This window comes from Schistocerca gregaria, chromosome 5 (genome assembly GCF_023897955.1).
Source record: "Schistocerca gregaria isolate iqSchGreg1 chromosome 5, iqSchGreg1.2, whole genome shotgun sequence".
Taxonomy (NCBI): domain Eukaryota; kingdom Metazoa; phylum Arthropoda; class Insecta; order Orthoptera; family Acrididae; genus Schistocerca; species Schistocerca gregaria.
The window spans coordinates 415,918,869-415,937,580 of record NC_064924.1 but is presented as its reverse complement, the minus strand read 5'-3'; the positions used below and the strand labels follow the sequence as shown (position 1 = coordinate 415,937,580).

The 18,712-nt window shown below is 41.1% G+C and overlaps 1 protein-coding gene across 4 annotated transcripts in view; it reads left to right on the top strand.

Annotated features, from left to right (window-relative positions):
- Positions 1 to 18,712, top strand: part of LOC126272399 (oxysterol-binding protein-related protein 9) — a 480,270-nt gene that overhangs the window by 425,278 nt on the left and 36,280 nt on the right. For all 4 annotated transcript variants that reach the window (XM_049975226.1, XM_049975225.1, XM_049975222.1 and 1 more), the window contains 3 exons: positions 3,200 to 3,453; positions 8,686 to 8,860; positions 16,543 to 16,762. In XM_049975226.1, coding sequence (XP_049831183.1) covers positions 3,200 to 3,453; positions 8,686 to 8,860; positions 16,543 to 16,762 — 649 coding nt within the window. The remainder of the gene's footprint in view (positions 1 to 3,199; positions 3,454 to 8,685; positions 8,861 to 16,542; positions 16,763 to 18,712) is intronic.

Sequence of the window (18,712 nt, the reverse complement as noted above, 5' to 3'; positions counted from 1 at the left end):
AAAGTTTTTGGGAAATAAAAGAAAAAATCAAGAAGAATACTTCAGGTAAGGAAAATATGAATCCCGCAGAGTATCACAATATTAATTACTCTCCCAACAATCATCCATGATTGTTACAGTATTATTTAGACATTCACCCTTCATTCATATATTCCCATTTATCAGATATAACACCTTCGTAACATTGTAAATGTATAAATGCATGAAATAGAACATCGTCGAACATAAGTCAGTGCATTCATCAAAAAAATAGCAGTACCTGAGGAAAAAAAGATTAATTACTATATAAAAACAAACTAGCATCAAATATTTCTTCAACAATAAGCCAATTACACGAACATCTGATTCATAGTACTGAAGGTACTAAGCTACTCTTGCTTCAGAAAAACCTCATACGGAATAGAAGTTGTCTTTAAGTTGTCATGTTTTACGTGTATAAACATGGTTATACAAATAGTCAGCTGAAAATAAACAGTATAAAAAAAGAAAGCCACATTACAGTTCACTCTCTCTCTCTCTCTCTCTCTCTCTCTCTCTCTCTCTCTCTCTCTCTCTCTCTCTCTCTCTCTCACACACACACACACACACACACACACACACACACACACCTTGTTTATTTGTATGATGACATATTTCGTTGCCTATTGGGGTGAGGCAGTTGAAGATTCACACCAGTTCTACTGGAGCATGGCATTTGTTGACAAACATTGAGAGCTGACTTGATGTGAGCAGTGTGAGGTCAACCAGTGCTGGCAACATGGCAAGAGGAGGACCCCCCACACATCCGGAAAGTCGTGCCGACTTGCCCATGTCCACACAATGTTGATTCCTAGTCCTGGTTCAGCTACTGCATGGAGGAGGGGGCAAACCTCCTTCCTGCATGTGCAGACTGTTCTTTGTTCATTCTCACTGCCACTGCTTCACTTTCCCAGCAAGCAGTCCTTGTGTGACCTAGCATTGCTGCATTCGTAATTGCCTTTTCATTTCAACCATCATGTAAAAAGGTTCATAGTACATAATTTTATTCTTACTTCTGTTCCCTTTCCTAGTGTAAAATATGTTGACTCTTTCCTTCTTTGCTACATATTTGATATTTTTGAGACTGTATTGGTCTTTTGCCTCTTCCTTCTTTCCCGTGTTGTGTTCCTGTTTTACACTTTCTTTGTCACTGTGCATTCAGTCTGTTTACATTCCTTCTTCAGTATTTTAGTCCACTTATTAATGTCCATTTTATTCCAATACATTTTTCTTCTGAGCACAATGCCATCTCAAAAATCCGTGTTGTTGCTTATTACCATTGCTTTGTGTGTGCACCTTGCATTGCATCCTTCGTTAACTTCTTGATACACCAGTGATATTTTCCTCTACCATCCAACTGGTAGGCCACTCCCTTTGAAGTTCACCAGAAATGCGAACTTTTCGGATCAAATTTTCCTATTTCACTTAGCAGAGAGTGACACCCTATAACTACAGTTCCACTGTGTCTGATGCTTGACTCCATCTTTAACTTCTTCTCTGATGCATTCCAACATAATTTCTTTCATTTTGTCATTAGTCGTAGTGGTTTCATTTCTGTCTGTTTCCCTTTTGCTACTGAGTTTGTCACGTTTTCATTTCTCTCTTGGCCTTTTTGCATTTGTTATTGTCCTTGGTGTTTTCAATACACTCTTTCCCCATTATGTTCATTGAGACCATCACTTTTCTTGTGTTTCTGCTCAGTTAAGAGTTGGTAGCACTTCTCACTTGTTTCAGCTACAATCTTGATGATTTTGGTGACATTGCTATGTACTGCTTGTACATTGCATGTTACTTTTTTTTTTTTTTTTACTTAGTTCTGTTATATCTCTTTAAGTTCCACCTTATATTTTATCCATTCATCTTTCTCCTTATTTATCCATTCTCCCTCCAATTCTTTCACCCATGCAATGAGTTGATTCGGTATTCTCACTTCACTAGTAGTTGTTTCTTCCTTTGATCTTTATGTGACCCTGAAAAAAGTGTTCTACTGTATGTAATATTATCCTCCAATCTGATTTTGCTATTTTCTAAGAATCCTGAACACTTAGATAAGCCCCTGTGTTTCATTTTGCAGTCATCCTGGTCCTTATTTATTGTACAAATACTTCTTTTGTATCAGCTGCAATGTATAAGTTGCGAGAGTTCAGTCGTAACAGTCAACATTTGACTTCAAAAAATATGCGAGATAAATTTACAACACAGTTTGTTCAAATGTCACACGAAGTTGCATACACAAAAAATACAACTGATACCCATAATAATTGTACAGCACTGCTAGGCGAAACTATGGTCTTGCTTCTAGTGACACTTAATTTTCACTGTTTCAAATGATTGTAGTTGCATAGTGTGGCATGCTTTGCAACATTGAAAACAGCTCCATGGCATTCTTGTGATTTGTTCCATTGTTCGACATGTAAAAAATTCCATTTTTCATGTTGGAGGTACTTGAAACTCTGCTCCAGCTGTGTGATTCCATTTGCTGGTCCCAGCTCACCTTTCAACAGTATGCACTCTCACCTATTGTGAGCACTTAATGTTAGTATATTCACGGTCACTTTTGATTTTAATATGCTCATTTGAGTTTATTCTCCCTAAGTTTTTCTTCACCAAAGACAGTCCTGTTTGCTTGTCACCACTTGTGAGGTATCGGTGCAGTGGAGCTACTGGTACTACATTCATAATCAAAACCATAAACTTTTAGATTATAATGGTTGAAGCAAAACTGTTCATTTCTCTAATCATTTTTTATGATCGCACAATTTTACACACACATCCCTTATTGTCTTTTCTACTTAGCATTATGGCTACTTCCCTAACTTGAAAACGATTACATTATTCCATTTGGCATATACTAGCTTCAGCTATTCCTTTTAACTTTACTTAGCTGCCCCCCCCCCTCTCTCTCCATCTCTCTCTCTCTCTCTCTCTCTCTCTCTCTCTCTCTCTCTCTCTCTGAAGAAGGTACTGTAAGTTCTGAAAGCTGTGTAGCATTTCACTTTCGCTTTTATTTGCATCTATCAGCAGTAATACACATTTTGCTTCCTGAAGCTAAGTACTGGCTAGCAATTCTATATCATACTTTATTTGGGAGACAATCATAGTAACTTGTAAATGTGAAAGTCCGGCAATGAATTAAGAATATAATTTCAGTTTTGTAACTGGTAACACTTTTGTTTTTTAGTATTGCAGATTTCAAGGACCCAAAAGACCGCATGGTACAGGTACTACGGTGGTATATGTCTGCGTACCATGCTGGACGCAAATCAGTGGTTGCAAAAAAGCCTTACAACCCAGTATTAGGAGAGGTATTCCAGTGCCATTGGGATGTACCAGGAGTTGAGAAAGGTGGAGGGTCAGTTCCAGGAGGCCCTCTGCCATGGTGCACTTCTTCACAACTAACATTTGTCGCTGAGCAGGTCTCTCATCACCCACCCAGTATGTATGATGATTACTTTGTTAAACTTCTTGTAAGATAGGCTGGTTTACTTCTTTGTTAGATTTCTAGTTTGTAGTGAAATACATTCAGTTCAGGTTCATCAGAACTAATAGAAAAACTGACAGAAACTGCGCCCTTCTCTAAAGTGTTGGAAGTGCAAAGTATCAGTATTATGAAAAGGATAGTTGCTACTCATCATATAGCAGAGATGCTGAGTAGCAGGTAGGCCAACAAAAATATGTCAGAAAATGAGCTTTTGCCCAACAGGGCCTTCGTTGGAGATAGAAAACACACACACACACACACACACACACACACACACACACACACACACACACACACACACGACCACGGTGTTGAGGCTACACTGCAAGCATCTGTACATGATAGGAGACACATCCAGGTGGTGAGGGTAAAGAGAAGGCAGCGGCAGGGAGGGGGAGGGATAGCAAGATAAGGGTGGGCGATGGTAAAGTGCTGTTGGTGGCAACATACAGAGACGAGTTGGAGAGGGGGTAGGGCAGCAAGGTGCAGTTGGGAAATTAGACACCCCATTGTAGACGATTGCTGTGTGACCAACGAGAGAATATCTACTCTCGTAGGCCAACATCTTCAGCCTATTACCTGCAACCTGCCCTCCTGGACAACAGATAACAACCATTTCCTCCACTGACTCACCACGGTTTCTGTTCATGCATCACATGACACCCTGCTTGTCACTATTGATACAACCTCCCTTACACTAAATATCCATAATGCCCACGGCCTTACTGCTATTGAACACTACCTTTTCCAAAGCCCAACGGATTTCAAACATTCTAACATTCCTAATCATCATGACGAGCTATATCCTCACATATAGGGTACAGGTATGGGCATCCGCATGGCACAATCCCCTGCCATCCTGTTCATGGGCCACCTAGAGGAATCAATCCTAAACACCCAAAATCCCAAACCCTTCACCTGGTTTGGATTCATTGATGATAACTTCAAGATCTGGATCAAGGGTGAGGACACCTTATCCACATTCCTCTAGAACCTCAACACCTTCTCCTTCATTCACTTCACCTGATCCAACTCAACCCAACAAGCCACCTCCATGAATATTGACCTCCACCTCAAAGATGGCTACATTAGTAACTCTGTCCATATCAAATGTGCCAACCATCAACAATAACTCCACTTCAACAGCTGCCAACCATTCCATACTAAAAAGTCCCTTTCACACAGGCTACCTACATGTGGCCGTCGCATCTGTCGAGATGAGCTGTCCCTTTCGAAAACTTTTGAGGGTCTTCTGAGGAGAGTTCCCCCTGTGACTCAATACCATCCAGACAGAAGCAACTGAATCACATTCTCAGCTGTGATTTTGACTACCTCTCATCGTGCCCTGAAAAATAGGAATGTCCAGCCCACCATCCTTCCCACCCCTCCCACAGTGGTATTCTGCACCCACTCAACCTACACAGTATCCTCATTCATCCTTACACAACACCTGCTTCCAATACCTTGCCTCATGACTCATACCCCTGTAATAGACCTAGATGCAAGACCTGTCCCATACATCCTCCCACCACCACCTACTCCAGTCTGGTCACAAGCTTCACCTATCTGATCAAAGTCAGGCTACCTGTGAAACCAGTAACATGATCTACAAGTTAAGCTGCAGCCTTGTGCTGCATTCTACCTGGGCATGACAACGAACAAGCTGTCTGTTTACATGAATGGCCACCAAAAACTTGTGGCCAAGAAACAGCTGGACCTACCCCCATTGCTGAACATGCCCAACACACCATTCTTCTTTTCAATGACTGCTTCGCAGCCCATAGCACCTGGAGCCTTCCCACCAACACCAGCTTTTCTGAATTGCACTCTTGGAAACTCTCCCTACAATATATCCTATGTAGCCTAAACCTTCATTAGTCTTTGTCTTTACCCTCTAGCACCTTCATTGCTCCCATTCCAGGCACTACACAGCCCTCTATTTCACACACACACACACACACACACACACACACACACACACACACACACACACAGAGTCTTTTTTTACCTCCTTCCTTTTCTACTTCATGTGCTCTCCCCTCTCCTGGATCCTGTGTCTAACCTCCTGAGTGCACACAGCTGCCTCGTCCCTGTATGGCCCCACTAGCACCACTTTACTGTCGCCAACACCTACCCTGCTATCCCCCCCCCCCCCCCCCCCCCCCCCCCCCCCCCCCCCCCCCCCCCCCCCCCCCCCCCCCCCATCCCCCATCCCAGCTGCCTTCTGGTTGCATCTCCAATCATGCACAGCTGCTCGCAGTGTGACGTCGGCAGCCAGAGACTGCACTCAGGTGAGTCTGAGTTGCATTTTCCTGAGTGTCTGTATGTTGTCTGTTTCCGACGAGGGCCTTGTTGGCCAAAAATAAACATATCACATAAATCTTTTCCATCTTTAACACACACCTCTCTCTCTCTCTCTCTCTCTCTCTCTCTCTCTCTCTCTCTCTCTCATGCAGTCATGCAGTGCAGCCCACCTCACCCCCATATTTCATATGCATGTGCACAGCAGAGAGGGAGAGAGGGAGAGAGAGAGAGAGAGAGAGAGAGAGAGAGAGAGAGAGAGAGACTGGGGGGGGGGGGAGAGAATCTAAAGCATTGGCATGCTGTTTGTGTCAAATACCTCATCTTATTCTCGCTCCCCATTTACTCACTACTTATCCTCCCCAACTCCCCTCTATGTTCGTGTACCGAATATCCCCCTTCAGCCTGCTCTCTTCCCTTGGAACAGCCTCCTTCTCTCTTTGCTGCCGTCTCGCATGTCACTTTCTTCGTGATCTCCATGTTGTTGTGGTCTTCAGTCCTGAGACTGGTTTGATGCAGCTCTCCGTGCTACTCTATCCTGTGCAAGCTTCATCTCCCAGTACCTACTGCAACCTACATCCTTCTGAATCTGCTTAGTGTATTCATCTCTTGGTCTCCCTCTATGATTTTTACCCTCCACGCTGCCCTCCAATACTAAATTGGTGATCACTTGATGCTTCAGAACATGTCCTACCAACTGATCCCTTCTTCTGGTCAAGTTGTGCCACAAACTTCTCTTCTCCCCAATCCTATTCAATACTTCCTCATTAGTTATGTGATCTACCCATTTAATCTTCAGCGTTCTTCTGTAGTACCACATTTCGAAATCTTCTATTCTCATCTTGTCCAAACTATTTATCGTCCATGTTTCACTTCCATACATGGCTACACTCCATACAAATGCTTTCAGAAACGACTTCCTGACACTTAAATCTATACTCGATGTTAACAAATTTCTCTTCTTCAGAAACACTTTCCTTGCTATTGCCAGTCTACATTTTATATCCTCTCTACTTTGACCATCACCAGTTATTTTGCTCCCTAAATAGCAAAACGCCTTTACTACTTTTAATGTCTCATTTCCTAATCTAATTCCCTCAGCGTCACCTGACTTAATTCGACTACATTCCATTATCCTCGTTTAGCTTTTGTTGATGTTCATCTTATACCCTCATTTCAAGACACTGTCCATTCCTTTCAACTGCTCTTCCAAGTCCTTTGCTGTCTCTGACAGAATTACGATGTCATCGGCGAACCTCAAATTTTTATTTCTTCTCCATGGATTTTAATACCTACTCCGAACTTTTCTTTTGTTTCCTTCACTGCTTGCTCAATACACAGGTTGAATAACATCGGGGAGAGGCTACAACCCTGTCTCACTCCCTTCCCAACCACTGCTTCCCTTTCATGCCCCTCGACTCTTATAACTGCCATCTGGTTTCCGTACAAATTGTAAATAGCCTTTCACTGCCTGTATTTTACCCCTGCCACCTTCAGAATTTGAAAGAGAGTATTCCAGTCAACATCAAAGCTTTCTCTAAGTCTACAAATGCTAGAAACGTAGGTTTTCCCTTCCTTAATCTAGCTTCTAATATACGTCGTAGGGTCAGTATTGCCTCACGTGTTCCAACATTTCTTCGGAATCCAAACTGATCTTCCCCGAGGTCGGCTTCTACTAGTTTTTCCATTCGTCTGTAAAGAATTCGCGTTAGTATTTTGCAGCTGTGACTTATTAAACTGATAGTTCGGTAATTTTCACATCTGTCAACATCTGCTTTCTTTGGGATTGGAATTATTACATTCTTCCTGAAGTCTGAGGGTATTTCGCCTGTCTCATACATCTTACTCACCAGATGGTAGAGTTTTGTCAGGACTGGCTCTTCCAAGGCCGTCAGTAGTTCCAATGGAATGTTGTTTACTCCGGGGGCCTTGTTTCGACTCAGGTCTTTCATTGCTCTGTCAAACTCTACACTCAGTATCGTATCTCCCATTTCATCTTCATCTACATCCTCTTCCAATTCCATAATATTGTCCTCAAGTACATCGCCCTTGTATAGACCCTCTATATTCTCCTTCCACCTTTCTGCTTTCTCTTCTTTGCTTAGAACTGGGTTTCCATCTGAGCTCTTGATATTCATACAAGTGGTTCTCTTATCTCCAAAGGTCTCTTTAATTTTCCTGTAGGCAGTATCTATCTTACCCCTAGTGAGATAAGCCTCTACATCCTTACATTTGTCCTGTAGCCATCCATGCTTAGCCATTTTGCACTTCCTGTCGATCACATTTTTGAGACGTCTGTATTTCTTTTTGCCTGCTTCATTTACTGCATTTTTATATTTTCTCCTTTCATCAATTAAATTCAATATTTCTTCTGTTACCCAAGGATTTCTACTAGCCCTTGTCTTTATACCTACTTGATCCTCTGCTGCCTTCACTACCTCATCCCTCAAAGCTACCCATTCTTCTTCTACTGTATTTCTTTTCCCCATTCCTGTCAATTGCTCCCTTATGCTCTCCCTGAAACTCTGTACAACCTCTGGTTCTTTTAGTTTATCCATGTCCCATCTCCTTAAATCTCCACCTTTTTGCAGTTTCTTTAGTTTTAATCTACAGGTCATAACTAATAGATTGTGGTCAGAATCCACATCTGCCCCTGGAAATGTCTTACAATTTAAAACCTGGTTCCTAAATCTCTGCCTTACCATTATATAATCTATCTGATACCTTTTAGTATCTCCAGGCTTCTTCCGTGTATACAGCCTTCTTTTATGATTCTTGAACCAAGTGTTACCTATGACTAAGTTGTGCTCTGTGCAAAGTTCTACCAGGCGGCTTCCTCTTTCATTTCTTCGTATGTGTGTGCTAATTATAAAATTTTTATCCAGTTTCAGCTTTTTATGCAGAACATTACGACAAACGTATCAGCTTTTGTGCACATGTGTGGACTAAATCAAAGTTTTTGGGTCTGTCCATTGGCGTCCACAATATTGGCCAGGGCTGCATCTCCGTCCTTGAATACGACGAGGAGTACATAGTTACATTCCCCAATGGATATGGCAGGTGGGCATCTATCATTTCTTTCAAAAGATAATTATGAGAAGGTTTTGTTCTTTGCAAAGTATCTCTTTGTATCAAGTGAAGATATTTTTAAAAGAATATCATTGATAAAAATTGATGGTTGCATCTTTAAAAAATACCTACAGTCATTTGAAGGATACTTAAATGACAGGACCAGGCTCTGCATCTGATTTTGTGATTATGAAACTTGAAACATACCCCATTAGAATAATTTATAATCTTGTAAACTATGTGTGGTGATAGTCAGATGCTTGGTGATTTTAGTTACTTAATTGTCCAAAAATGATTGTCTAGCTAACAGTGCTACCTTTCTTGTAGTAAAACAGTGTAAAACTGGACTCTCATTTAACATTATTATATTAGTTTTGTGTAAGAAGTCAGCTGTATCATCATCATTATTGTTGTTGTCAAAATTAATATTTTACCTAGTTTTACTAGAAGTTAATTATTTATAAATGTATGTAATCATATTTGTTAGTCATTATTGCACGTGTCTGGGTGAATAATTTGAGAATTTTGTAAAGTGATTTAAATGTAGTAGAAACAAATTCTTGTATATTTTCAGCAAATTGTTAATATGAACATGATGGTCAGCCTTGCATGTCTGTCAGTGTTTAGTATGCATTATGTTTTTGCATGGGGCTTCAACGTTTCCCCATCCCTAGTGTGCTGCAAGTAAAATTTGTCTCTTGGTGGTGATAAATGGTGAGCATCTGTGGAAGCTCAGCTACACAAGGATTTGAGTCTTATGGTTGGAGACTGATTAGAACCACCAGTACTTTACTAGCGTATACTCTGTGCATGCTTTGCCAACCACCATTAACCACAACAGTGTAATATTGGATGTTGCGGAGAACAAGTATTTTGACTTGCAATAGTAGAATGATCTATTGGGTAAAAAAAAAAGTTAATAGTTTGGAATATAGTTCTTTCAACCACTCGATATTTGACCATTGAGATTACAAATTTTTTTTAGTCCTTTGGGGAAGTAATTTTCTGTGAACTCTGCAAAATACTCCATTATTCTTTCTTCATAAAAAGTCTTATCAATAAGTCAGATATACAGGTTGTTGAGCTGACAAACACATTCGGCTTAATCAGTATGAAAGATGTATGAAGCACCAGTCCACATTCAGACTGACATATAATCACAGTGATAATTCTTCTTCATCTTTTTTATTGTTGTATTTGTTAAAAAGCACTTTATACTTAGCCAATTTTTGTTGTTTTTGAGGAAACTCCTGCTTAGATGGCCCATTATCAATCATATTAGGCAATGGAAATGATTCTGTCTTTGTCCAGTGCATAGGGATTATATCCTCAAAATCATAAAAAATGGCAATAATCACCTTTCCATAAAAAAAATCACTATTGGTTAACACTCAAAAGCTTTGTTCATATGTTTTGACTGTTTAACTTTGAAATGTGTTTAAAGTATCATTCCTGGTCATGAATATAAGCAGAAAATGCTGCAAGATTGTGACTAAACATAGACACTTTCTAGGCTGAAATGCTGATAATACGAATGTGTGGTCAGAAATAAGTGACTGGAACAGTGAGCATACAAGACTTTTTCATGACAAGTATTGTATGAAATACAGTGAGCGTTTCCAGTTGAAATGTGTTCGTTATCAGTTATCTCGTGCACATTCCGCTTGTGAACAAAATTTTTAAATTAGTTTCCATATCAAATGAAAATATTCAGTAACAACAGACAGTTGTTAATTATCTTCATATCTCATGCTCTGTGCTTCAGAGGGTTTCTGACTAACAGAGTTGTGTCATTGTCATTTGAAACTTCTAACAAAAGTTGATACTCTTGAATTCTGTGCTCTGGTTCCACACAATATAGTTAGATTGCTTTACATGTGATACTAGTAGTTGTGCCTTCTCCATTAACATCAACTACTAGTAGTGTGGGTCACGCACAGTCTTAAAATTCGATAAACAAGAACTCAGGAGGGTAGCATAAAGGACTGAAAAACTAAAACACAAAGGACTCAAAAAGTAAAACTGATATCTCGTAACAAGATGCAGTTGGCATGTCGTACTGTATTCTCTACTGTGTTGTGGAGTGTCTACAAAAAGTTCCACTGAAAATAATGTACAAAAACATTCATAATTGCTTGCTACAGAGAATTCTACCGATATACACGGAGTTTTCCCCTCCCTTTTGTTCTTGCCTTTCTTCTTTTGCACTGAAATTATGAATGCAGATATCAGAAAATATAGGCTGGAATCTAACAATATTATGGAAAGGATAGTGGCTACTCGCCATATAGAGGAGATGCTGAGCCGCAGGTAGGCACAATCAGGTCAACAAGGCCTTCATTGGAAGTACACACACACACTGAAGCAAATGCACCTCGCACACACATAACCACAGTCTCTGGCTGCTGAGGCCAGATTGTAAGCAGCAAGTTAGGTGTTGGGGTTAGGGAGGGGGCTGGGTCGAGGAGGGAGAAGGGAAGCAGAGTAAGGGTGGGGGACAGTAAAGTTCTGATTGTGGGAGCATACAGTGATAAGACGAAGAGAGGATAGAGAAGCTACGTGTAGTTGTGAGGTTAGATAGTGGGGGCGGGGAGTAAAGGAAAAAGAGAGAACTAAGAAGACTGTGGGTGCAGTGCATTGGTAGAATAGAGGATTGTTTGTCGCTCGAATGGGAACGGGGGAGGGGCTAGATGGTAAGGGCAAAGACTAATGAAGGTTCAGGCCAAGTGGATTACAGGAACATAAGATATGTTGCAGGGGGAGTTCCCAAGAGTGCAATTCAGAAAAGCTGGTGTTGGTGGGGAAGGCTTCAGGTGCTCCAGGCTATGAAGCAGCCATTGAAATGAAGAATGTTATGTTGGGTGGCGTGTTGAGCAGTGTGGCTGGTCCAGCTGCTTCTTTGCCACAAGTTGTTGGTGGCCATACATGCAGACAGACAGCTTGTTAGTTATCATGCCCACATAGAATGCAGCACAAGGTTGCAGCTTAACTTTTAGATCATGTGACTGGTTTCACAGGCAGCCCTGCCTTTGATGGGATAGGTGATGTCTGTGACCGGGCTGTAGTAGGTGGTGGTGGTGGGAGGATGTATTGGACAGGTCTTGCATCTAGGTCTGTTACAAGGTTATGAGCCATGAGGCAAGGTGTTGGGAGAAGGAGTTGTGTAGGGATGGACATGGATATTTTGTGGGTTTGGTGGGCAGTGGAGTACCACTGTGGGAGGGGTGGGAAGGGTAGTGGGTAGGTCATTCCTTATTTAAGGGCATGATGAGAGAGAGTCAAAACAATGGCAGAGAATGTGATTCAGTTGCTCCATTCCTGGGTGCTATTGAGTCACTAGGGGAATGCTCCTCTGTGACCGGACAGGGGAACTGTGGGAAGTGTTGGGTGACTGGAGAACTAAGGCATTGGAATGTTTGGGAGGGTAATAAATGTATGTGAAGGCCTGTGAGAGACTCTCAGTATTTTTTAAAAGGGACAGCTCATCACAACAGATGTGACTGCCATGGGTGGCTAGCCTGTGTGGGAGGGTCTTCATGGTATGGAATGGATGGCAGCTTTCAAAGTGGAGGTATTGTTGGTGGTTGGTCAACATCGAGGAAGGTGGCTTGTTGGATCGATTAGGACCAGGTGAAGTGAATGGGGGAGAAGGTGTTGAGGTTCTGGAGGAATGTGAATAGGGTGTCCTCACCCTTGATCCAGATCTTTTAAGTTATCATCAGTGAATCCAAACCAAATGGAGGGTTTGGGATTTGTGTGTGTGTGTGTGTGTGTGTGTGTGTGTGTGTGTGTGTGTGTGTGTGTGTGTGTGTGCACACGCGCGCGTGCGTGTTGTCTACTTCCGATGAAGGGCTTGTTGGCCGAAAGGTCACTTTCTTTTTGTTGTGCCTATCTGCGACTCAGCATCTCCACCGTATGGTGAGTAACAACTATCCTTTTCGTAGTACTGTTGAATGCAAATACTCTATTTTGTGTTATTTAAACTTAAAATAAGAGATAATTTTGGACACAGAAAAATTCTGGCAAAATGGGTGAGCTTATAGTTAAAGTAAATTGCAGTATTCCTTAAGAGTTAATTGGTTCTTAGTAGAGAAATGAGAGCTTGGTTTGGAAGTCATTTTATATGTAGACTCCATATTTCTGGATTTATTGGAAAGCTTTTGACACAGTAGCCCACTGCAGGCTGTTAACATAAGTCCAAGTGTATGGGTTATCTTCCCAATGTGAGTGGCTCATATACTTCTTAAGTAATAAAACTTAGTATGTTGTCCTCAGTTGGGAGTGTTCATCAGAGACTTACGTGTGTGTGTGTGTGTGTGTGTGTGTGTGTGTGTGTGTGTGTGTGTGTGTGTGTGTCCATCAATCAGGAATGCTGGAGGGAAGTATGATAGGACCTCTCTGTATAGATAAATGATCTGACTGACAGGGTAAGCAGAGAAATTTGTTGCTGTTTGCTAATGACGCTTTTGTCTGCTGGAAGGTGTCGTCGTTGAATGGTTGTGGAAGGAACAGGATAACTTGGAAACAATTTCTATTTGGCGTGATGAGTGGCAACCATATCTAAATGTAGTAAAATGTAAGTTAATTCAAAAAATCTGTAATATTTGAATACAGTACTAGCGGGGAGCTGCTTGACACAATTGTGTTGATTAAATAAGCATAATGTTGCAAAGTTATATAAAATGGAACAAGCACGTGAGGGCTTTAGTTGACTTCGGTTTATTGGGAGAATTTTAGGAAAGTGTATCTAACCTTCAAAGGAGAAACGACAATACTATGAAAAGGATAAATTGCTATTCACGGTATAGAGGAATCATTGAGTCACAGATAGGCACTTCAAAGAGTGCTTTGCTTAAAGCTTAAGCTTTAATCCCTTTCTGTTGTGCCTGTCTGCAGCTCAAAGTGAGTAGCAATCTGTCCTTTTAATAATACTGGTGTTGTTCTGTCCTGGATTTTCCACTGCTAGATTTCACATAAAATGAGATGTTATAAATAACACTAGGATGTGCCGAGCACTACTTGAGTGTCTGTGATTTCAGCCAGGTCTTATTAAAGGAAGGCATCAAAAGAATTGTGAAGCATGCTACTAAATTTGTTACAGACAGGTTTGTTCAATACGTGAGTACAATGGAGACACTTTGTGATCTCAAGTGGAAATACCTGGAGGGAAGATGACTTTTTGTTCACAGAACATTATTGAAAAATTTTAGGGAACAGGCATTTACATCTGACTGCAGAACAATTCAACTGCCAGCAATGTAAATTTGATGTAAGGAATGCAAAGACAAGATAGGAGAAATTAGGGCTCGTACAAAGGCATATAGACGATTGTGTTTCCCTTGTTCCGTTTGTGAGTGAAGTAGCAAAAGAAATGATAGCTAGTGGTACGTGGTACCCTCTACCATACACCACATAGTGGATTGCGGAGTAGGTATGTTGATGTAGTACTAACATGGATAATATATCATTTGTTTTTAAATAATTTGAAGGATTGTCAGAAAAGATAATCGGTTCTGTGGGCACCATATGGTTCGGTGCGTTAGGTGCAGCCCATCAGTTTGACAAAACTTAAGAAGCAGCACCAGCATGTTAACAGATACGCTAAGCTAACAGCTGTTGTAGCTTTTTATAACCATGGATTCTTCAAGAAGGGTCGTCGAGTAGATGCGCAAAACTATAGATCTATATCTCTGACATCGATCTGTGGTAGAATTTTAGAACATATTTTTTGCTCGCGTATCATGTCATTTCTGGAAACCCAGAATCTACTCTGTAGGAATCAACATGGATTCCGGAAACAGCGATTGTGAGAGACCTAACTCTCTTTATTTGTTCATGAGACCTAAAAAATATTCGATACAGGCTCCCAGGTAGGTGCAATTTTCCTTGACTTCCGGAAGGCATTCGATACAGTTCCGCACTGTCGCCTGATAAACTAAGTAAGAGCCTACGGAATATCAGGCCAGCTGTGTGGCTGGATTGAAGAGTTTTTAGCAAACAGAACACAGCATGTTGTTCTCAATGGAGAGACGTCTATAGACATTAAAGTAATCTCTGGCGTGCCACTGGGGAGTGTTATGGGACCATTGCTTTTCACGATATATATATATGAATGACCTAGTAGATAGTGTCGGAAGTTCCATGCGCCTTTTCGCAGATGATGCTTTAGTATACAGAGAAGTTGCAGCATTAGAAAATTGCAGCAAAGTGCAGGAATATGTGCAGCAGATAGGCACTTGGTGGAGGGAGTGGAAACTGACCCTTAACATAGGCAAATGTAATGTATTGCGAATACATAGAAAGAAGGATCCTTTATTGTATGATTATACGATAGCGGAACAAACACTGATAGCAGTTACTTCTGTAAAATATCTGGGAGTATGCATGCGGAATGATTTGAAGTGGAATGATCATATAAAATTAATTGTTGGTAAGGCAGGTGCCAGGTTGAGATTCATTGGGAAAGTCCTTAGAAAATGTAGTCCATCAACAAAGGAGATGGCTTACAAGACACTCGTTTGACATGTACTTGATTATTGCTCATCAGTGTAGGATCCATACCAGGTCGGGTTGACAGAGGAGATAGAGAAGATCGAAAGAAGAGCGGCGTGTTTCGTTATGGGGTTGTTTGAAATGCGTGATAGTGCTACGGAGATGTTTAGCAAACTCAAGTGGCAGACTCTGCAAGAGAGGCGCTCTGCATCACAGTGTAGCTTGCTGTCCAGGTTTCGAGAGGGTGCATTTCTGGATGAGGTTTCGAATATATTGCTCCCCCCTACTTATACCTCCCGAGGAGATCATGAATGTAAAATGAGAGAGATTCGAGCATGTATGGAGGCTTTCTGGCAGTCCTTCTTGCCGCGAACCCTATGCGACTGGAACAGGAAACGGAGGTAATGACAGTGGCATGTAAGGTGCGCTCTGCCACACACCGTTGGGTGGCTTGCGGAGTATAAATGCAGATGTAGGTGTAGACTCAAAAGTACTCAACTGAGATTAATCAGAAATCCCCCCCCCCCTTCTCTCTCTCTCTCTCTCTCTCTGTCTCTCTCTCTCTCTCTCTCTCTCTCTCTCTCTCTCTCTCCCCCCCCCCCCTCCCTCGTGTGTGTGTGTGTGTGTGTGTGTGTGTGTGTGTGTGTGTGTGTGTGTGCGCGCGCGCGCGCATGTACAGTAAGTGAATACACAACTTTGAGTTTGGTGAATGACGTAAAGTAGTTAGTCATACACGTAATCAGTTATAGGAATTTCTGTGCCAGTGTATTTGAAGCAATGGGTGAAATATTTTGGCTGATGATATGCAAGGTCTTGTGCTTGCAAACATAGGAGAAATAAAAAGTTCGATTTCTTTCATTGTTAGTGCCTTTTCAAAGCTAGGCGCATGGGAGTGGAAGTAAAGAATAGTGACCTGGGAGAATAAGATAGTTTTGAAATTAAATAAGCATTTGTGTGTGAAGTAAATGAATATGTAGTACTGTAGGATGAACTTTCACAAGAGCTCAAAAATAGCACCATTTAGCGAAAAAAAGGCTGAGTAAAAAATAAGAAAACCATAAGCATTGCAAACTTTTAACTTTTGTAACAATTGTTTCAAATGGGTTTTATAAGATGTTTACAGCAGTTGAATGTAATATGGCCATGTCTGTATATTTTCATACAAATTTATGTTGACACAGGTCAATTCTGACAGTTCCATGGATTGAGTTGGGTGGTTCGGTTACAATTACATGTGCCAAAACTGGTTACAGTGCAAATATTGAGTTCCATACTAAACCATTTTATGGTGGTAAGAAGAATCGTATTACAGCAGAGGCATTTCAGCCTGGTGACAAGAAGCCATTTCTGACTGTCAGTGGAGAGTGGAATGGTTGTATGGAAGCTAAATGGGCTGACGGGGTATGTATATGTAATTAAAAACTTTAAATACTCTGGTACCAAATAAATAAACACACATTTAGTATGTCATCTTTATCTTATTACAATATCATTATTAATTATTCTTGGTAGTTTCACATGAGACTATCAAATTTTGTTTATTGTATGTCTTCAGTATGTTGATGTTGTCTGACAGATCACTAGGGGTGGGACCAACAGGGGTGGGGAGTGGGATGGCGGAGGGGGGGAGGGGGGGAGACTCGTTCTGGCACCTGCAGTAAGTGGAAGAGTTTTCCAAGCACAATTGTATCCTTCCTTTGTGAAGTGTGTGTGTTCAGTGTTAATTTTTATAGGCCTGTCCCTGTAGGTGGCTATGATGAAGCAGAGCTTTAGTGTCATGTCCGTACTGCTGTATCTATGGAGAAGATGGATTGTAGAGCCAACACATTGTCTTCTCCTTTCAGGCAGAGGTCAGACGTAATGGCCCTGTGTGATAGATGTATCATCGCCAACAACATTACATGCCTTCACACAGTCAGACATCATGCAGGTGTGGAATTTAATGCAGATCATTTGTGGAAAGTCTGGTGATCAGTGACTTAATGCTAGTACCTCTCCTACCCTTAGCTGTTAAATACTAGTATTAAAAACTTTTTCCATCATTAAGATTGAAACCAGCTACCTCACAGGAGTGAAATATCACCACACAAGTCTGTATGAAGGGTGTTCGAAATAAAAGGTACGAAACAACATTGAAGGAATAATTGAAGTCTTTACACAAAAGTACTCACCAGAGGCCTGAGCCCAGCTATCCCACTGTTCCCTTGTTACCAGAATTGCTGTGGCTGTGACAGGAGCCAATTCTCCACTGTGTTCTTCAGTTTGTCGTCAGAGTTGAATCAGATCCCTTTGAGCCTTCTTAGTGGACTGAAGACATGAAAGTCACAGGACAACGTATCTGGGCTGGGGGATGGATCCTTGAGCTGTTCCTACTTGGCCAGTACACTTCGTGTCATTTTGGAGATTTGTGAATGCACTTTATTGTGGAGCACAATCCCTGTGAGCAGCCGGGTAGGCTTTCAAGTGTCTCACAGTCCACATTACTATTAACGGTTTTTCCATGCTCAAGGAATTTGATGAGTATCAGACCTCGTTTATCGAAAAATATGGTGAGCATCACTTGCCTGCTGAGGACATAGCTTTGAGTTTTTTAGGGGGAAGGCGACAATCCTTGCATTCATTGCCTAGATGTCTCATTACGTTATCCCAAAGTGGAATATGTAAACTTAAAGCAATTTGATTGTTACAGTGTTCTGTTCCTTTTGATTTGAACACTCTTTATATAAATGACTACAGCTATAAAGGTGAGTAATACACTTACTAGATCTTTTTACATAAATATTATCTCTCTCTCTCTCTCTCTCTCTCTCTCTCTCTCTCTCTCTCTCTCTCTCTCTCTCTCTCTCTCTCTCTCTCTCCCCTCCAAGAATCTTATATTCTGCTTGCAAAAATAGCAGCTGTGCACCAGAAAGTGGTGTCACCAATGAAGTGATATAAAGAAATATATATTGCTGCGGAGGTCAATATTTTTATGTTGTTGAACAGATTATTTGAGAGTCTTGGTGCATTTACAGCCGAAGCAGTGTCTGTTGAGGTCATGTGCACTCAATCGCGTGGTATTTTACTTGCATGGCACTAGTGAAGGAATGTGCAAGAAACTATGAACTAGCCACTACAACAATCTATTGTTCTGCTTAAAATTTGATAGTTGTACAAAACACAGGAGTTGTATTGAACATGTTTACAATAAAATTTCTCATACATGTGTGTGTACCATACATGAATATTTATGCTGTTTCTTAACTAAGGGTAACATTCAGAAGCAAAAATGTTGTCCTTTAAAAAATGTTGCTCGATTTTGAACCCAAATCAGTACTTCATTTGGTTTTGACAGACTATAGTAATTTACTA